General features: G+C 39.6%; 1 protein-coding gene across 10 annotated transcripts in view; it reads right to left on the bottom strand.

Moving 5' to 3' along the window:
* The window catches only part of fam228a (family with sequence similarity 228 member A), a 50,657-nt gene that overhangs the window by 9,505 nt on the left and 19,067 nt on the right, over window positions 1-22,085 (bottom strand). For 9 of the 10 annotated variants that reach the window (XM_041187985.1, XM_041187983.1, XM_041187978.1 and 6 more), the window contains 2 exons: window positions 12,079-12,166; window positions 7,464-7,608 (listed from right to left, as the gene is read on the bottom strand). In XM_041187985.1, the coding sequence (XP_041043919.1) occupies window positions 7,464-7,608; window positions 12,079-12,166 (233 nt within the window). Of the gene's footprint in view, window positions 1-2,631; window positions 2,727-7,463; window positions 7,609-12,078; window positions 12,167-22,085 lie in introns of those variants that run through there. The other variant, XM_041187981.1, reaches the window with a different exon arrangement.

The following is a 22,085-nucleotide window of genomic DNA, read 5'->3' as shown; positions in this document are numbered from 1 at the left end:
AGACAGCATCTGTGGAGAGAAAAACAGTTAATGCTTCAGGTCAATGACCATACATCATAACATTCAGTTGTTTATAAAATTAAATAAATTCTGCAGCTTTGAATTTTATGATACCAACAACTTTCTTTTATACAGTGTTTTTAGTAAGAGAACCCAAAGTGCTTCACAAGAGTATAATTAGACAAAAGAATTGACAGCAAGCTAAAGGAGGTGACTTTGTCAGAGGTGTGTTTTTAAGGATCATGGAAGATCATGGATCACAGAAGGCAGCCATTTGGCCTATTGTGTCTGTGTCAACTCTTTCATAAAGATAACCAATTAATCCCAATCCAGTTCTGATGAAGAGTCATATGGACTCGAAATGTTAACTGTGTTCCTCTCCGCAGATGCTGTCAGACCTGTTGAGTTTTTCCAGCCATTTTTGTTTTTGTTTCAGATTTCCAGCGTCCACAGTATTTTGCATTTAATCCCAATCCATTGCTGTTTCCTCCTGTATTTTTTTTTATTTTTCAACTATTTAACTAACACTTATTTGAAAATTTTTACCGAATCTGCTTCTACCACCTTTGCAGATAGCATATATTTCACATCATAACAACTCCATGTAAAAAAAAACATCTTTCCTCATCATTTCTGTTTTTTTTGCCAATCACCTTAAATCTATGACTACTCGTTACTGACCCTTCTGCCACTGGAAAGGTTCTCCTTATTTACTCTTTCAAAACATTTCATGATTTTGATTACCTCCATCAAATCTCCCCTTAACTTTCTCGGCTGTAAGAACAGCCACCTCGGGTTCTCTAGTTTCATCATGTAACTGAAGTCCCTTATCCATGGTACCATTCTAGTAGATCTCCGCTGCACCCTCCCTAAGGCCTTCACATGCTTCCATAATTCATGCCAAAATTGAATACAATACTCCAGCTGAAACCTAATCAGTGTTTTATAGTATAAATTCTTGCTCTTGTTCTCAACCCTTCTATTAATAAATCCAACAGCCTTCTTGACTTGTCCTGCCACCTTCAAAGACTTGTGTATATAACCCCCAGATGTCTCTTCCTACAACGCCAATAAAGCTGTATCATTCAGTTCATATTACCATCATTCTATCAAAATCCATCACTTTATCACTCTCCATTAAATTTAATGTCACAAGTCTGCCCATTTCACCAGGTTCACCCTGAAGTCTGTTACTATCCTCTTCACTGTTTACTACATTTACAAGTTTTGTGTCATCTACAATCATTGAAAACACACCCTATGTTCATTAATATATATCAAGAGAAGTAGTGATCCTGATACTGATGCCTGGGGAACACCACTGTATATTCACCTCTAGTCTGAAATAAACGTTCACACTAGTTACTGGTACTGCTTTCTGTCCCTTAACCAATTTTGTATCCATGCTGCCACCGTCACTTGAGTCCCATGGCCTTGAACATGCTAATAAGTATATTATGGGGTATTTTGCAAAATGTCTTTTGAAACTTCATACAAACATCAACTGCACCCCCCTCAACAAACCTCTCCATTACTTCAACTAAGTACATGATTTGCATTTAACAAATCCATGCCGATTTTTATTTATTAACCAAATGCCAATTAATGTTCTCCCAGGTTATTGAGTGTCAAAGTTTCCCCAACACAGATGTGAACCTGATCAGCCTCTCCTGCTTTTTAAAATGGGTGCAACATTTGCAAAGCTCCAGTCCTCTCACTCTACCCCTATGTCCATGAAGGATTGCAAGTTTGTGGCCAGAGATTCCGCAATTTCACTCTTCACTTCCCTCAGTAACTTTGAGTGCCTTAAAGGGAGAGAGAGGTATTAGGGGGGATTCCAGAACTCAGGGCCTAGATGGCTGAAAGCATAGCCACCCAAGGATGGAGCAGAAAAGGCCAGAATTGGAGAAACGCAAAGTTCCCTGAGGGATATAGGATTGGGGGAGGTGACTGAGATGGGTAGGGAAGATCAATGCTATAGAAGATAGGAACAAAGGAGGACTGGGCCATTCAGCCCCACAAGCCTGCTCTGCCATTCAATTAGATATGGCTGATCATCTACATCAATGCCATTTTCCCACATTATCCCCATATCCCTTGATATTTTTAATATCTAGAAATCTACCAATCTCTTTCTTGGATGTTTTCAATGACTCAACCTCCACAACCCTCTGGGTAGAGAATTCCAAAGATTCAGCACCCTTTGAGTGAAGAAATTTATTCTCATCTCATTCCTAACTGGCCTGTCTCTCATTCTGAGACTGTGGTTCTGGACCCCCCACCTTCCAGCTTCCTACATCTACCTTGTTAAACACTAAGAATTTTCTATCTTTCAACGAGATCACTTCTCACTCTTCAACACGCTAGAGAATATTGACCCAGTCTCTATAATCTCTCCACACAGGGCAATCTCATCATCCCAGGGATCAGTCCAGGGAACCTTCATTATACTCCCTCTATGGTAAGGCTATCCTGCCTTAGTTAAGGGATCTAAACACAAAAGATAAGAATTTTAAAGTGAAAGTACTGGGGTACCAGGCAGCAAGGCAGGTTAGCAAGCACAACGGTGATGGGTGAACAGGATATGAGCTAGAATAAAAATAGAAGTTTTAGATAAGCTCAAGGTTATGGGGGATGAAAGATGGGAAGCTGGCCAGAAGAATCCTGGAGTAGTCAGGAACAGTCATGTTGTTGGCAGCAGCTGTCCTTCAATTCAATGACTTTGGCTGGAAGAATAAAAAAAGCAGAGTATTACTTAAACAAAAAACAGCTGCAGAGTTCCGAGGCGCAGAGGGATCTAGGTGTTCTACTGCATGGGTCACAAAAAGTTGGTATGCAGGTACAGCAAGTAATTACGGCTAAAAGAAAGCTATCCTTTATTATGAGAGGAATGAACATAAAAGTAAGGATGTTATGCTTCAGTTATACAAGGCATTGGTGAGGCCACATCTTGAATAGTGTGTGTAGCTTTGGTCTCCTTATTTAAGGAAGGATGTAAATATGTTGGAGGCAGTTCAGAGGAGGTTTACTAGATTGACACCTAGAATGAGCGGGTTGTCTTACAAGGAAAGGTTAGACAAACGTGGCTTGTTTCCACAGGAGTTTAGAAGAGTGAGGGGTGACTTGATTGAAGTATACAAGATCCCAAACAGTATTGACAAGGTGGACGTGGAAAGAATGTTTCCTCTTGTGGGTGAGTTCAGAACTAGGGGGGCTTTGTTTTAAAATTAGGGGTTGCCCTTTTAGGACAGATGAGGAGAATTTTTTTCTCTGAGGGTTAAGAGACTTTGGAACACTGCCTCAGAATGCGCCAGAGGCAGGGTCATTGAATAATTTTAAGGCAGATGTAGATAGATTCTTGTTAGACAACGAAATCAGAAGTCATCAGGGAATATGGAATTCGAAACACAAACAGATCAGCCATGATCTTACTGAATGGCGGAGCAGGCTCAAAGAGCCGAATGGCCTACTTCTGCTCCTATTTCTTTGTTCATATGACATCTACTCATAATTGAGAGTTTCTGCCATGGGTCTTCATGTGACTGAAGAAGCCAATTCTTGACCCACAGATCTTTGGGCAATGGGGCACTATAACCCACAAGGTAATCCAGAGTGCATGATTTGCTTCTGTTTCTTTCCTTCTCTGCCACCACTCTGCCTCAACATAAGATATTGTGACTCAAAGCATGATACAGCTTGGATGGCCAAGTTATCGCCATTATAAATGATTGGTAGCAAGCTCCTCCCAGTCATCAAGGTCAACATTTATGTGCTTCAGGAAAAGCTTCAGAGTGTCTTTGAAGCATTTCCTTTGTCCTCCCTTGGAACGTTAGCCATTTGAGAGTTGAGAAGAGAGGACCCGGCAGGGTAGATGATTTTCTGCCATCCAGACATGGCTTCCAGTCAATTGAAGTTCATTTTGCAGGAGTTTTGACTGAATGCTTGTGGAGATGGCTTCAAGCAAGACGTGAGCATTTGTTTGACAGTCCTCATATTGAATCCAGAGGATGTGGTGGAAGTACTGCTGATGGAATTTCTCTAGCACAGTATGGAGTAACAAAAGTATGGATCGGGATTTTGTCAGCAGGTGGGCTGAGGCAGAGCAGAGAAGACAATATTACGGAGGTAGAAGTTAGAGTGGATTTGGGGTTGGAAGCTCAACTCAGGAGCTGATAGGGTATCCAAGTTACAAAAGATGTGATTCAATCAGAGACCGTGGCTGGATCGGCTAGTTAACAGTCTGTGGCAGAATCTAAAAACAGTGGCTTTCATCTTTCCAATGTTCAATCAAAAATCTTTTTTGCTCATCCACAAATTGATGTCAGACAAGTAATCTGATAGAGGCAGCAGAGAGGTCAAGAGAGTTGGTAGGTAGGGTTGGGTGTCGTCAGCATACATGTGGTACCCGGCACGTTTTCAGATAATATTACCAAGGCACAGCATTTAGATTTTCTTTATTTGCTCAAATGGCTGGGAGGGGAGCTTCCAGGTGGTGGTGGTGTTCTCATGCATCTGCTGTCCTTGTCCCAGATGGTAGAGGTCATGGTTTGGAAGGTGCTGTATAAGGGGCCTTGGTGAGTTCCTGTAGTGCATCTTCTAGATGGTACACATTGCTGTCAGTGTGTGTTGGTGATGGAGGGAAGAAAAGGTTTAAGGTAGTGAATAGGGTGCCAATCAAGCAGGCTGTTTTGCCCAGGATGGTGTTGAGCTGCACTAACCCAGGCCTAATCTGGGCTTCAGAACTTGACCAGCTTGGTCAGTGGTGGTGCTACAGAGCCACCCTTGATGATGGACTTTGAAGTCTCCAACCCACAGTACCTTTTGTGCTCTTGAAAGATGCACTCAGGTGGTGTTTAATGAGGAAGAGCACTGATTCATCAGCTGAGGGAGAGTGGTGGGTGATAATCAACAAGGAGTTTCTTTGCCATATTTGACCTGATGCCATAAGATTTCATGGTGTCTGGAGTCAATGTTTTGGACAACCCCTTCACAATTTTAAGTCACAGTGCTGCCACCTCTGGTGAGTCTGTCCTGTCCCTGGAACAGGACAGAGTTCTCCATTAGTATCTTGGCTATGTCAGGCTGAAGCTTGATCAGTCTGTGGGACAGCTCTCTCAATTTTAGCACTAGTCCCCAGATGTTGGCGAGGAGAACTTTGCAGGGTTAACTAGGCTGCATGTGCCTTTGTGGTGTCCAGCTGGGTCAATGGTGAGTGGTTTGTCCAGTTTAATTTTTATTAGACTTTTCCATAGAGGTTTGATACAACTGAGTGGTAGGTGTTTTCAGAGGGCAGATAAGGGTCAATCAGATTGCTGTGGGTCTGGAGTCACTTATAGGGCAGAGCAAATAGGACAACAGATTTTCCTTCACCATAAGTTCACAGAGCAATCCAGTGGCTTCATGGTCATCACTATTGATACTAGTTTCTCTATTCTAGATAACTGAATTAAAATTCCCCCGCATCTGCACCGGGATTTGAATTCATATTTCTGGATATTAGTCCAGGCCTCTGAACTGCTAGTCCAGTAACATAGCCACCAGGTTACCAGTGCCCCATAGATGAAAAATAGGAAGGGGCCAAGGATAGATAATGGTGCAGAAGCAGGAAGAGAAGCTATTGTGGGAGATTCAGTGGGGCTAGTGGGTCAATAAGAATAGAACAGTCCCTCTGCATTGGACAAAAGGAGGTTGGTGTGGTCAACCATGTCAAAGGATCAAGAAGGATGAGGAGGGATAGTGCATCACAGGCACAGTCAAATGCAACTTTTTTGTGACTTTGGCTAGGGCCAAGTCACTGCTTTGTCAGAGCTGAAGTCTAATTAGAGAGGTTCAAACACGGGCTTACAGACTTGGGAGCTGACAATATGTAATGTAAATATTTCATGCAAGAAATTATGGATTACTGCATTCACAGTATCTGAATACATTTAAAAAATATGATCATACAGTCCTAATTCTCACCAAATTTTCTCCTTCGTCTCCTAAATTTGGCTGACACTTTGAGTCACTTTCTAAAGTGTTCACCAATTGGCCATTCCACATATGTAAAACTGACATCCACACTTAACAGACTTTTCCAGGAGAGCTCAGGAGATAGTGATCAACTACAAGAAAGTGATTGGCTTTTCATTTCCCTAGCCCATGGGCAAGGAGGTCAAATGTGACTCTCCTAGTTCAGCACAGATCAGCGATCAAACCTGGTAACTGATTAATGTTCATGGTTTAAAGAACAAGCATGCATACAAACAGCTTTTCCAGAATTTTGGGATATCCAGTAGAATATCACCACAAATGAACTATTTGTGAAGGTATTGCCACTTATGTATGCACACAACAACTGCTATGCAAACAGCAAATTCCCAGCGACAACATTGTGAAAAAGAACCAAATACTCTCATTTTGCTGGCATTGATTGAGTTTTTCCAAACATACAAGGAGTAGGCCATTCAGGCCCTCAAGCCTGCTCCATCATTTAACAAGATCATGGCTAATCTAATAGTAACCTGAAATTTGCATCCCACTTACCCCTGATAATCTATCACCCCTGATAATCTATCACCCCTTTGCTTACCAAGAATCTATCCAACTATGCCTTAAAATATTCAAAGACTCTACTTCCACTGCCTTTTCAGGAAGAAAATTCCAAAGACTCAGGGTCGAGTGAAAAAATTTCACCTCATCTCTGTTTTCGATGGGTGACCCCTATTTTTAAACAGTGACGCCTAGTTCTAGATTCTCCAACAAGAGGAATCATCCTCTCTACATCCAACCTCTCAAGACCCCTCAGGGTCTTATATGTTTCAATCATGTCGCCTCTTACTCTCAACACCACATCTTTTTACATATTGTTTTTGAGCACAAATTTAATTTTGAGGCATTTAATAATTACTTTCTTCAATTAGCTGACTAATCCATCAGTTGTAAAACTGTTTACTAGTTTCTGCATCTACTGTCTTTCATCAAGTTTGCATGTTACTTCAAGTTCCAAAGTACATATCTTTAGTTGTAAAGCCTTTGCCAGAACATTAACTGTGCTATTATAGAACTGCTTTTTTTTTAGACAGCATGGAAGCTTGAAATATACAAATAAAATTAAGGTTGCCAATTTATTTACTACATACTGAATATGAAGTTTTGGACCTACATTTACTAAATCAGCAATTGACTTAATGCACCTTTTTTAATCATTGTGCAGGGTATAATTTAAAGGTAAAAATGATTTTTTGAGGAAGGTGTTTGAAATACTTTCCCCCAGTGAAACAAAGACTAAGTTTACATTTCATCATTCTAATGAAATTTCATGCTGCCAATGTAATTAATTGTAATTGCTTAATCTTTGTATTCGTGGACAAGTTGAAGGTTGGACTGTCAATGACTTCTGAAGCCAAAGACTTCAATTACTCTAACATAGAAGAATAATGAGGGCAGAAATGAAAAAGCGAATATAGCAAAGTATTCACTACCTGATTCTTTGTCGGATGTCACTATCAATATAGTTTAGTGGTACACTGAGCCACTTGATGCTGTCAATATTTTGGCGACCCAGTGGAACCAGAGGGAGTTGTGACTTGTGAAATTCTTCAGTTTCTTTCAAAGAGTAAAGTTTACCTGGGGTAGGATTACAGATAGAAGTAAAAGTTCAGTAATTAAAATCATCACACTGAAGAAAATGTTCAGTTGACTGTTGGATACATAATGTGTACAAACAATTGTCATATAAACTTTTCAACTTTTACTTTTAGCCCTATCTGACTGTTTCAGACACAGCTAATGTCCTTTAGGGAAGGAAATCTGCTATCCTCACCTGGTCTGGCTTACATGTGACACCAGGCCCCCAGCAATGTGGTTGACTCTTAAATGCCCTCTGAACAAGGGCAATAAATGCTGGCCTAGCCAGTGAAGCCCACACCACATGAATAAATGTAAAAAATAGCCCCAGGGATGTTCCTAGAACATCCTGTATTAACCTCACTCTTAAATGTCTCACAATGTTAGTCAACTGTTCAATTAACCTTTCCATCCAATTTGTTCAGCCTCTTTCATTTCTCTGTAGTTTGCTCTTTGCCAAATTAACTTTAGTTTCGACTTTGTTTTCCTCCTCTATTTTGTTATAATTATGTTAAATCATCTATTTTGTTATAATTGTTAAATCATACTTAACATTCAGCTTAATGCTTTTTTAAAACAACAAATGCCCTTGGGATATTAGTCACCAGTAAAGCACGTTTATTGCCCACCTTTAGTTGTCCTGAGGTGTCTGGTGGAAGACTTTCTCCTTGAATTGTCAAAGCTCTTGTGGTGACAGCTTCACTCCCACCCTGCACCCCCATGGCATTATGAAAAGATACTGATACTGATACAGTGACAGTGAAGGAACAACATGGTGGGTGAGTGCGGGAACTAAGTGATGATATTCCCTTGATGTTGCTCCACGTCCTTATCAGTGGTAGAGACTGTAGGCAGAAAAAGTGCTGGGAAGCAACCTTATCAAATTGCTACTTCTGTGTACTGCTGTTGGAGGGGTCCAGTAGTAGGTTGCTGACCAAGCAAATAGCTCCGCTAAGAGTGGTTTTGAGACCATAGAGCATTGTATCCACCTAGCTGAATGGTAAGCATTTTATAACTCTCTTGACTTGAGTATTGTCGATGGCAAAGAGGATCTGAGGGATCAGGATAATAACCAGTTATTACAAAAGCTTTTACAAGTATATAAAAGGAAAGAGAGTAGCTAAAGTGAATGTTGGTCCCTTGGAGGATGAGACTGGGGAGTTAATAGTGGGGAACGCAGAAATGGCAGAGACGCTTAATCAATAATTTGCCTCAGTTTTCACGGTAGAGGGCACTAGTACCACCCCAATAGTAACAGGTAGTGCAGAGGGTATAGAGAAGGATGAACTTAGAACAATCACCATCACTAGAGAAAAAGTACTGAGCAAGCTATTGGGATTAAAGGGTGGCAAGTCCCCAGGACAAGATGGCCTACATCCCAGGGTCTTAAAGGAAGTGGCAATGGAGGTTATGGATGTACGGGGGTGGGGGGGGGGGGGGGGCAGAAAATAGGAAACTATAGACCAGCTAGTTTAACATCTGTCTTTGGGAAATTGTTGGAATCCATTATTAAGGAAGTAGTAATGGGGCATTACTACTGATGCAATCCATCAGAGTCAGCATGGTTTTATGAAGAGTAAATTGTGTTTGACTAATTTGCTAGAGTTCTTTGAAGATGTGACAAGCAAAGTGGATAATCCCGTAGATGTAGTATATCTGGACTTCCAGAAGGCCTTTGACAAAGTGCCACACAAAAGATTAATACACAAGATCACATGGAGTTAGGGATAATATATTAGCTTGGTTGGGGATTGGCAGGAAAGCAGAAAGTTGGGATAAATGGGTCTTTTTCTGGATGGCAAGCTGTAACTAGTGGGGTACCACAGGGTTCTGCCCTTGGGCCCCAACTATTTATAATCCACGTTAATGACTTGGATTCAGGGATAAAAGATACTATAGCTAACTTTGTAGATGAGACTAAAATAGGTGGGAAAGTAAGTTGCAATGAAGAAATAAGAAATTTACAAATGGATATGGACAGGTTAGGTGAATGGGCCAATAGTTGGCAGATGGAGTTTAACGTGCATAAGTGTGAGGTTATCCATCTTGGTCGGAAGAATAAAAAGGCGACTATTATTTAAATGGAGAGAAATTTCAGAATGCTTCAGTGCAGGAGGATCTGGGGTCCTCGTGCATGAATCGCTGAAAGCTAGTATGCAGGAGCAGCAGGTAGTAAGGACAGCAAATGGAATTTTGGCATTTATTGCTAAAGGAATAGAGTATAAAAATAGGGAAGTGTTGTTGCAACTGTACAAGGCATTGGTGAGACCGCACCTGGGATACTGTGCAGAATTTTGGTCCCCTTACTTGAGAGAGGATGTAGTTGCATTGGAGATGGTTCAGAGGAGGTTCACTAGAATGATTCCAGAGATGCATGGCTTGCCTTATGGAGTAGAGATTGAGCAGTTTAGGCCTATACTCACTAGAATTTAGAAGGCTGAGAGGAGATCTAATTGAGGTATATAAGATGCTAAAGGGGATAGACAAAATAGATGTGGAGTGGATGTTGCCCCTATGTTGGAGTGGGGCGTTCTAGAACCAGAGGCCATAGTTTTAGGCGAAGGGATGGTAGATTTAAATCAGAGATGAGGAGGAATTACTTTTCTCAAAGGGTCGTGAATCTGTGGAATTCACTACCTCAGAGTGCAGTGGATGCTGGGATGCTGAATAAATTTAAGGAGGAGATAGACAGGTTTTTAATTAGTAAAATGGGTTGAAAGGTTACGGGGAGAGGTCAGGAAATTGGAGTTGAGGCCGAAATGAGATCAGCCATGATCGTATTGAATGGCAGAGCAGGCTCTAGGGGCTGAATTGCCTACTCCTGCTCCTAATTCTTATGTTATGTTCAATACTACAACATTCACATAATAGATCAGAGTGAGGAAAGAGTTTTATTCCTTTTTAGCAAAAGTCCCAGAGTTCCTCGAGGATAGCTCAGCTGAACTAATCAACAGCAGGTATCCACCTGGCTCTTCCTCTTTTTCTCTATCATTCTGGATTACTTCTCTTCAAAAAGATTATTTGTTTTTGAAATATCAGTGCTAGAGATGAAGCATTATTTTCATTTATGGCATGTAATCCAAAATAAAACTCTAGGAGAGAGATTGTAGGGTCACATGTCTCCAGCAATTAATCTCCACTAAGACTACTTCATACTTGGATAATGCAAAATATTTTATAACTTCCTAACCAGCTACCCTTATATGTTCCCAACTGCAATTTAATACCAATTTGTTGGCCATTTGTGCTAGCTCTAAACTGATTCTTTCAGGAGTTAGGTCCTTGTGGGAAAAGAATGAAAGAAGATCAAAATATATAGAGGGACAGAGAATGAGACTTTCAGCCTATAGAGTGCATTTAAGACTCTGAAGGGGCTTGACAGTAGACATAAAGGAGGTTTCCCCTGGCTGGGAAATCCAGAACACAGGACATAGTCTCAGGCAAAGGGGCTAATTATTTAGGACTGGGGTGAAGAAAAATTTCTTTACTCAAAGGTTTGTGAATCTTTGGAATTCTCCACCCCAGGGTGTTGTGGATGCTCCATCATTGAATATATTCAAGGTTGATAGGGACAGACTTATGGTCACTCAGGCAATCAAGGGAGCAGGCAAGAAACCGGAGTTGAGGCAGAATGGCAGAGTAGGATTGAGGAAGCAAAAGGTCTACTCCTGCACCCTTTTTTTTTATATTCTTAATGTAGAAAAATATTTCAAGACTCTTAATTGAAGCATAATCAAACAAAAAAATGAATGAAGAGCCACAGGAAGGGATTAGAACAAAAACCAAAAGTTTGATCAAAGAGGTAGGTTTTCAAGGAGATTTTTTAAAAAATAAAGAAAAGGCACTGGAAAGGTAAGTAAGTTTAGAAAGGGAATTTCAGAGTTTAGGGCTGTCAACAGTGGGCAAAAAGAGTTGACAATACACTAGAGGCCAGACTTGCAGGAACACAGATTCAGACAGGAATTAGAACAGAATGCCACCACCTGTTTTATTTTTAAACAGGACAGGTGATTTCACTGGTCATCAACTTTCCAAAAATCAATGTTACAACTCTCTTTTCTGACTTACACTTTCTATTTTGATAGGCTACTTTCAGATTCACTGATTTATCAACTGAGGATGTTTAATTGACCCACATTTAGATGGCCAATAAGGGTATTGCATGAATACAAAAAGGCTGTTTGCTTAGTTATTAGCAGGAAATTATTCAAATTAATGATTAAAGGAATTTATTTTGTATTATAAAGACCATTTTAAGTATAGTCAAGATCAGGAATTAACAGTAAAATATTAACTATGTCTTGCTTTGTATCTGAAGGAGGTTGAAGCACACTTTAGTTACAAGATTATCCAGACAGTATAAAGTGAAGCTCTTCCCAACATTCCAACCAAATGGTCTGATTCTGATTTTTCCACCTGCAAAACTATTCCCATGAACTGAAATCCAACTTTTAAATGAACTCCACAAACCTTCTTGACATTGCAATATAGCATTGTCTTCCACACTCTTGCTTCTACTCTGCAACAGCAGAGGATCATTGAGAGTTGAAGTCCTTGTCTGCAGGGAGAATAAATCTTATAGAAATACCATCAAAATTATTTACAAAAAAATTACACTCAATAAACCTTGGTATTTAAAAATACAGAATGCATAGAAAAAGATTTTTTCTATAAATACTGGGCAATTTTCTCATAGCAAATTACTCCGTAAAGCTCCAGTAATTACATTGGAAACACCTATAATACCCTTATTTCAAATTAATATCCTTATTAATTGTACCACAGGGACCTGCAAGAGACAGTAACAGAGAAAATCTCTAACTGATTTAGAGTTAGAGAAAGAAAGAGAGCAGGGTGGAGGGGTACTTATATAGAATTACACAGAATATACAGCACAGAAACAAGCCATTTGACCCAACTAGGCATGGAAATTTTAAAAAACTGGAAATATTCAGCAGGTCTGGTAGCATCTGTGGAGAGAGAAACAGTTTTAACATTTCAGGTCTGTGACCTTTCATTAGAACTGGAAAAAGCTTGAAATATAATAGGTTTTAATCAGATCAAATGGAGAGAGTGGAAAAAGAACAAAACGGAAAGCATGTGATATGGCAGGAGACATTAATTGACAAAAGAGTTGGTGGGACTGAGCCAAGGGAGCAGTAATGGGACAAGTATAGAAACAAAAAGATGTGTCCTAAGGACGTGTGAATGGCAGCTGCAATCCAAAAGCAAAGAGGAAAAACAAGACAAAGGCTGAAACGTGAAAAAAGAAAGCAAAATATTTGGTTGGGTTGGGGGCTGGGTGGTTGGTGGCTGGGCAGAGGTTACAGTCTGAAATTGTCAAACTCAATATTGGCTCCAAGGGGCTGTAAATTCCATATTTAAAAGGTCAGTTGCTGTTCCTTGAACTTTGTAAAGGAAAGATCATTTTTTCCTAATATTACTATGGGATAGTTTAAAACAGGCTTGTGGGGACTGTGTTGTGTCTGTATGTTTGTGTGTGCGTGTCTAGTTTAATTAAACTGCAGACAGTCAGATTCAAAGGTTTGAAGCTTGCAAATGGGATTAGGTGTAAAACATGCATTTGAAATGGAGATGGGTAAGCTAGAATGAAGTCTCAGCAAATACAGAAATGAAATATTGAGGGTGGCTCATGAAATTCCCATCACTGGACATTTAGGAATTAGGAAAACTCAAGTGAAAATATAAAAAAAACATTTCTATTGGCCTGGACTGCATAAATATGTGGTCAAATTCTGTAAAACATGCCACAGGTTAGGTGACAAAAAACTTCAAGCAGTGATTAAACCTGCACCTTTAATTTCGATTCCAACATTTGAGGAACCTTTTACCAGAGTCCTGATTGATTGTGTAGGGGCCTTCCCCAAGGCTAAAAGTGGAAATCAGTACTTACTGACAATCATGGATGTATCTGCAAGATTTCCAAAAGCGATACCTTTACAAAATATTATAGCAAAGAGGATTGTCGAGGAGTTGACAAATTCTTTACAAGCTATTGGTTACCAAAAGAAATACAGTTGGATCAGGGTTCAAATTTCATGTCATGGCTCTTTAAGGAAGTAATGAACAGCTTGGGAATAAAGCATTTTAAGTCATCAGCTTATCACCCTGAATCATAAGGTGCTTTAGAGAGATGGCATCAAACTTTGAAAATTATGATGGCAGCATATAGTCAAGATTACCCACTGGACTGGAATCAAGGGATTCCATTCTTGTTATTTACTATTAGGGATGCCCCTAATGAATCGACAGGGCTTGGTCCTTTTGAATTAGGCTATGGAGATGAAATAAGGAGACCACTTAAGTTGATTCAGGAGAAACTAGTGCGTCAAAGTTCTGAAACTTTGGATTATGTGACAAAATTCAGAGAAAAATTGAACAGAGCATGAGAGTTAGCTAAGGAACCTTTAAGGATATCACAGCAGGTGATAAAGACACCAGTGCGGATGAGAGGGCAAAAGCTCATAGTTTTGTTGTTGTAGAGAAGGTTATTGTTGCCAGTGTCAAGCAATCCATTAAAGGCAAGATTTGGTGGGCCTTACAGGATTGGAGACCGAGTGAAGTAAATTATTTAATAAATACTCCAAATAGAAGAAAGAAGTAGAGGGTGTGTCAAGTAAATATGCTTAAAAAGTACTTGACAGGAAAGATAACCAAAAGGAGGTAGAATGAAGGATTCTGAAACTGACTGTCCTCTAATTAAATTGGACAATGACTGAATACTTAGAAATTTAGATGTAATACTGAGTTACCTTCCAGACAAGTGTTAGTGATTTAGAAAAGTTATTGCAGTCACACAAAGCTATCTGGGGGAATAAGCTGGGGAAAACAAATTTAGCCATCAATGATGTAGATGTAAAAGATTCAGTTTCAATAAGGCAACATCCTCATGGATTAAATCCAGTAAAATTAGCACAAGTGCAAAAAGAAATCAAATTCATGCTTCAAAATGACATCATAGAGTCTAGCTGCAGTAACTGGAGTTCACCTATTGTAATGGTACCAAAGCCAGATGGAACATAAAGACTGTGTGGACTATCAGAAGGTGAATGCAGTGACAAAAGCGGATTCATATCCTATTCCACAGTTGGAAAATTCTACCGAGAAAGTGGGATAGAGTTTAACACAAAGATTGACTTGCTGTGAGAATATTGGCAAGTACTGTTATTGGAAAGAGCAAAAGAGATATCAGCTTTTGTGATGCCAGATAGATTATATCAATTTAAAGTCATGCCATTTGGAATGAAGAAGGCACCAGCAACATTTCAAAGACTGGCAAACAAAGTAATTGCAAGGCTGAGCAATTGTGCTGTTTATATTGATGACTTGGTAGTTTACATTCGTACATGGGAGGAGCATTTATAAGATCTGAAAAAATTGTTTGATCGACTGCAAGAAACTAATTTAGTGATGAACATGGCTAAGAGTAAATTGCAAAAGCACAAGTTACATATCTAGGCCATACCGTTGGGCATGGACAGGTGGTTCCATGAGATATGAAAGTAAAAGCCATCCTGAATTTCCCAGTGCCTACAACAAGAGTTTTGAGATTTCTGAGCATAGGTGGATTTTATCAGCAGTTTGTACCAAATTTTAGCAGAATGGTTGTTCCATTGACTGAACTACTAAAAAAGATCAAGAAATTTCAAAGGACAAAGGAGTGTCAGAATGCATTCGACAGTTTAAAAACTGTGCTGGCTACATCACCAGTTTTGGTATCACCTAATTATGCCAAGCAGTTTAAGTTAGCAATTGATGCAAGTGATTTGGGTATTGGTGCTGTGTTGTTATAAGAAACAGGAATTGAAAAGCCAGTAGGATATTTTTCACGGAAGCATCATCAAAAAAGAGACTCTAGGCCTGGTGTTAGCTTTGCAGCATCGAGGTTTACGTTGCAAGCAATTCTTCAGAAACAACTTTTTTTTTTATATGGGCCACAATCCTTTAAAATTTCTGGACAAATTTCGAGACCGGAGTGCAAGACTGTTTAGATGGAGTTTATTAATGCAACCTTTTAATTTACAGATTATACAGGTGGCTGGATGAGAAAATTTAATTGCAGATGCGTTGCCAAGAGTTTAATGTTCAAAGGAAATTGGACATTTAAAACGTGGATACTGGACTGAAATGACCTCTGTTGATACAAAGGTTTTGTACATAGTTATGTTAATGTATGTACCTGGTACTGTAAGTTTTTTGTATATAAATAATATAGTAAGTAATGCAAGATGGCTTGACAAAATGAAACCATCTTTTAAAATTGTGACAGTTCATTTTTCCATAAGGACAGAGGTGTAAAGATCATTTTTTCCTAATATTACTGTGGGATACTTTAAACCTGGTTTGTGGGGATTATGTTGTGTCTGTATGTTTGTGCATGTGTGTCTAGTTTAATTGAACTACAGACAGTCGGACTGCTAGGTTTGAATCATCAAAAGGGATCAGGTGTAAAACAGGCATTTGAAATGGAAATAGGTAAGCTAGGATGAAGTCTCAGCAGATACAGTATGAATGAAATTTGCATTTTTAGATAAGCTGACAGGTTGTTTGATTTGCAAAGGGACATAAGATGCTTACAACTGACAAGATAACTAAAGGCAAAGTTATTAAGTTTATTTTTCCCCATAATGACATGATGAAAGATTTTTATATTCTGGGATATAAAGGCAAGCTGAAACAATGGGATTTACAAATCAAAAGGGAAGAAATATATTTAAAGGAAGATGGAAAATGGCCATGTGAGATCTTGAAAGGTGCACTGTGTGAAACAGACTTGGGGGAAAAGCCTCCAGCCACCCTGGAGAGGTTTGCCATTACAGTAACCAAGGCTGTGTTAAAAGCCTTCTGGAGTTCCATTGTCAAGCTAGAAGAAAAAAGAAACTGTAAAATACCTCCCTTACAGCAACAGTAGGTGCCTGTGGTAACATTGATAGATGTTTTTTAGATTAAGAATCTACTTGGAGCGTTGCCTGGAAGGGTATGTAGTCAGAAGTCTAGTTAAGTAGAAATCTTTTGAGAACTATTATGAAATTAAATGAAACTGTGTAACTGTAGACTTGTGCATTTAAGTTCTCTCTTCTTTTGTCAATAAGTGTTTTTAATTAATCTTTAAAATCTCAAAAGGTGATAGTGGACTCATTACTTCTGACGTTATAGTGCACAAACCTTCATGTAACAAATACAAATTGCAAGATCGTTGTGGTAGCGTAACCAAGTTTCCCTTTTGGGTTTGGTTAGCCTGGCAAATACCGCTTGCCATATCATAACAGCTTGCATCGATGTTTATATTCCAAACATGTCTCCTCCTATTCTTAGCTCATCTCAGCCTTAGAGCATATCTTTCTATTCCTTTTGAAAGATATATAGAGACTAAGGACTTTTAAAAAGAAATCTGAATTCCCAGTGAGTGACTCAAAGGATCACATGATAAGATTTCACATTTCAAAGCTTTTATTATGACAAAATTAAAACCAACATCAACTAAATGTTATTTAGTAGGCAACTAATACATGAAGCTAGAAAAAAGATATCTCCCCCTTAACTTCCTAATGCAACCACAAGTCCCAAGCCTTGTTTATGCATTACATCACACACACTGCAGAATTGTATGGCCAAATTTTCCAATCTCCAGATTGGAGACTGGGCATATGACTGAAGATTTACATTAGGATGCAGTGGAAGTCCTGATGGGCAGAACCATGTGGGAGTTGCCTGGGAAGTTTAAATCTCTGATGGGCAACTCCCCCAACTCCCTGGGACCCTGCGCAAACTTCTGCCTCTGAGCTAGAGTCAGAGACTTGGCACAGATCCAGAGTACTTATCTTGATAGTTACCCAGGAAATGTTAGTCAGATTAAAGCCTGAGTAACTACACAACCAACCACCATTACCCCCAACCCCCAATCATCCACCTAACTACCCCTCAACCTGACCCAATCCTACCTCTCCCTCCTCAACCACCCATCTCACCCACTCTACCCACCCACCTATGCAGCTACCCATTCACTTACTCACCACCCATTCTACCCAAGATTGGACCTTTAAACTTATCATATGTTAGCTAGTGATGTTAAAAAAAAAGGAAGGCATGTCCTGTCTTCCCCCAACTCTACTCCGGTCTAGAAATCCCCAGGGGATACTGTGCAGCACATTTCTTTAGACAGCCCAGATCAGAAGATCCTGGAAGAAATGCACAGCAGCACCGGGATGGGAAAATTTCAGTGCAGCGGCAATCCCCTCATCATTGCTAAACAAAAACAGAAATACCTGGGAAAACTCAGCAGGTCTGGCAGCATTGGCGGAGAAGAGCAAAGTTGATGTTTCAAGTCCTCATGACCCTTCAACAGAACTAAGTAAAAATAGGAAAGGGGTGAAATATAAGCTGGTTTAAGGTGGGGGGGTTGGTTGTTGGGACAAGCAAGCAGTGATAGGTGGAGATAACCAAAATAAGTCACAGACAAAAGAACAAAGAGGTGTTGAAGATGGTGATATTATCTAAAAGAATGGGCTAATTAAGAGTGGAGAGCAAGGTAGCTCTTGTGAGGGTAGGGTGAAATAAATGATGGGTGGAATATATTTAAAATAATGGAAATAGGTGGGAAAAGAAAAATCTATATAAATTATTGGAACTAGAAGATCAGCTGCCCCTCTCCATTACCGTATTTTGCCTTGAATTAAAGAGAAAGTTTAAAACATAACTGTCTTATAAAACCTCACACTCAAAGCATCCAAGCTATTTGTCTCAACCATTTAACTGTAGTAGCGAATTCCGTATTCTAGCCACTCTGAATAAAGCAATTTCCCGGTTGGATTTATTAGAAACTCTCTCATGTTTATGGCGCTAATATAGGATTCTCCCACAAGTAGAAACGTTTTCTTCAGATCTAATCAATCCAACCAATTTATTAAGTTAATTTTCCTCTACCTTCTCTAAATCCTCTTTTCTAAAGAAAAAAATGCCTCAACCGGTTCAAGCTTTTAGTTCTGGTATCATTCTAGTAAGTTTTTTTGCCCTCTCTCTAGTGCTATGTCCTCTTTATAGTATAGTTTTCTTGAATATGCATGGGTTTGTACCATCTGGACCTAGAGTTTTATCCTCATTCAGTGTTGCTTGTCAGTAACTTTCTCCTTTGCTATCACAGTTGTGTAAAATTCTTCTGAAGTTGGTCCTCTAATGGAATGTCTATTTTGTTATCTTTAGTAAAAACTGAGGCAAAGTAGTAATTCAATACTTGTCTCCAAGGCTATCTTGCTTATTCACCCTCATTTTCTCTCTTCCAATCCATTACCTCATTCCTTGTCCTCCATGTGTCACTCTCAATCCCAATCCTAATCTTGAACCTTACAATGCTGATGATCACAATTGCTATGATGCTCTCCTACACTTACTGCTTCTCTCTGTTCTGACTCATTACCCATTACAATACCCACCAGTTATTTTTTTCCTTTTGGCTTTCTTGTGTACTGAGCAATAAAGCAGCTGTACACACTCTTCTCCTTTCATTACTTCCTGGTTTATTCGGAAGTAATTGAAACTTACCATGATTATTATTCTTTACCTTCTAGACTTGCCTACATACTTCCTCCAATTCACTTTCCACTATTTGGACATCTATAGTATACACTTATGAGAGTAGTGGATTCCTACTTATCTTTCAGGTAAATCCATACCCCTCTCCCCTGTCCGTAACAACGGTAATAAGTCTTCTCCTTGAGCTGCTGTAGTTCTTGTAGTGACAGTGTTCCCACTATGGTGTTAGATAGGCAATTTTGATATTCTTATGCAGCAATGAAGAACAACAACTTACTTATATTGTGCCTTTAATATATTAAAACATCCTAAGACAAATCACAAGAGCATTATAAAACAAAGTATGGTACCAAGCTAAATACGGAAATATTAGGACGGATGACCAAAAGTTTGGTCAAAGAAGTACAATGAAGGAATGATGAAATAGGGTGAAGGAACATAATATATGTCTCTGGAGTTGATGGTGGTCTCTTATAGCCATGTTTTTGGCAGGAGAGATTGCAGGGAACAGAGGCACTATTGAAGTAACCAAGTTGCTGAGGCACATCCTGTAGATTATACAAAGTGTAGCCACAGTGTGCTGCTGATAGCTGGGGTTGACATGGAGTCCAGTAGCAGGGTCACCAATCAAACAAATTACCCAGTCCTGGATGAGACTGGAATCGCAAAATGATAAAATTTTAGAGTACCGAAGGAGGCCATGTGATGTTGCCCATTAATGAGTCAGCTGCAAGCTAACAAGCAGTTTCAATGCCCCTGGTCAAAATTCATTGTCCATTTTAGCAGATAGATGGTGGCTTGCATCACCTTGGCTCTCCCTTTGTTATAGGACCAGGCTGGGGAGACTGAGCTACTGCTGGTCCCTGGTTTCATTGATTGTAATGTGTCCTCACAATGAGGGGGTGAGAGATTCCACAAGAATGTGGATTGTGCTCTTGTCCTGTATCTGCTGTTGGAAATTTCCCAATACTATAGCCAACCTGTGAAAGTGACCTGTAGTAGCTATCTTATGGTTCAGCAAAGTCCATTTTTTAAATAAGTGATAAAAGGAAGATTTGATTTAAATAGTTTCTGATCTCTTTCATGTCTTAGGGACATGACAGCATGTTCTTCGGGCAACTAAAGATTGGCAATAAATGTGACCTTGCCAGCATCAACTGCATCCCAAGAACATATAAAAAAAACAAAAAGAACAAACGACTGTAGCAACACTTCACATTTCTACAGAAAGCAACCTAATGCAACTTTCTGGTCATGGAAGTATTATTCTCAAAGGTAGCAAAAAGTTATGAAACAATAGATATGTTTCAAGAAAATACAACAAATGCACAATGAACCCTTAAACAATGATTGGGCAGGCAAATCCATATCAGAACAATGATGGTCTGGGTAGAGTTCAGGTATGTTTCCACTAGGAGGAAAGGTGGGACAAACAAAGCGAGAGCTCCCTGGCTAATGAAAGAGTTGGAAAGATGAAGTACAGAAAGGATGCATATGACAGATGTCAGGCTGATAAAGTGAGAAATAGGCTAAATATAGAAAGTTATTTTTTCACTTCCACTCTGACATGACAGAAGCAAAGAGGGAGTATGAGAAAAGGCCAGTAGCTACCATAAAAGGGAAAAGGAAAAGTCTTCAACAGGCATAAAAATAGCAAAAAGGTAGTGAAAGGAGGAGTGGGGCTGATTAGGGACAATAAAGAGGATTTACATATGTAGGCAGAGGGCATGGCTGTGATACTAAATGAGCACTTTCTTTACAAAAGAAGCTGCCAAATTCATTGTGAAAGAGTAGGCAGTTGAGTCACTGGATAAAAGTTTTCATAAAGGCCCACTGTGGAGGCGGTGGCTTAGTGGTATATAGGCATATTGTCGCTGGACTAGTAATCCAGAGGCCCAGGGTAATGCCCAGGTTCAAATCCCGCCACAGCAGATGGTGAAATTTGAATTCAATAAAAATCTGGAATTAAAAGTGTAATGTTGATTGTTGTGAAAACCCATCTGGTTCACCAATGTCCTTTCCAGAAGGAAATCTGCTGTCCTTACCTGGTCTGGCCCACATGTGAGCAATTTGGTTGACTCTTAAATGCCCTCTGAACAGGGTAAATTAGGGATGGACAATAAATGCTGGCCTATGAATGAATAATTTTAAAAGGGTGTAACAACAGGCTTAACCTTGGTCATGGGAAAGCTTTTGGAAACAATAATTAACATTAAATTAAGGTGAGCCAGCATGGATTTATTAAAGGAAATCATGTGTTTAACTACTTGGTGAGGTAAGAAGGTTGATGTTGTAGTATACATGGATTTTCAAAGGGTGTTTAATAAAGCATTACATAACAGGTTTGGCAGCAAAGTTAAAGTTCATGGAATAAAAGGGTCAGTGGCAGCAAGGATTGGAAGTTGACAGAGTGGCAGGAAGCAGTAGCGGTGAATGGTTGTTTTTTTCGAACTGGAGGGAAGTATATAGCAGGGTTCTCCAGTGGTTGATATTAAGATCACTGCTTTTCTTGATCTTTATTAATGATTTTGACTTGGGTGTGTTGGGTAAAGTCTCAAAGGTTGAAAGCATTGTGAACTGTGAGGAGGATAGTAATAGGCTTCAAGTGGACATCGATAGGCTCTCCTTGTTCGAAGATAATGATGTCTATCATCTGGGGTGCTTGGTGGTACTTGGTGGGTACATAGGTGATCGCTAAGGCCAACTGGTGCCGGAAGGTTCTGTTGCAAATAGGACAGAAAGAGCAGACAACTGAGCTTTGGACGAGTTGCTGGTCCATGATTTCCACTACTTGCATTTTCTCTCTGGCTCTGATGTCTGTGCTTTCAAAGGAGGCTACGCCGTTTTTTTTTTATTTGGTTGTGCCAGGTGCAGCAATCCTTGTCCTAGATCTTGAAGTCAATATCAAAACTTCTAAGTGAAGTCTT

The sequence above is a fragment of the Carcharodon carcharias genome, chromosome 5 (assembly GCF_017639515.1).
Source record: "Carcharodon carcharias isolate sCarCar2 chromosome 5, sCarCar2.pri, whole genome shotgun sequence".
NCBI classification, from domain to species: Eukaryota; Metazoa; Chordata; class Chondrichthyes; order Lamniformes; family Lamnidae; genus Carcharodon; species Carcharodon carcharias.
The sequence above is the reverse complement of the archived record's forward strand: the minus strand, read 5'-3'. Positions and strand labels throughout refer to the sequence as shown.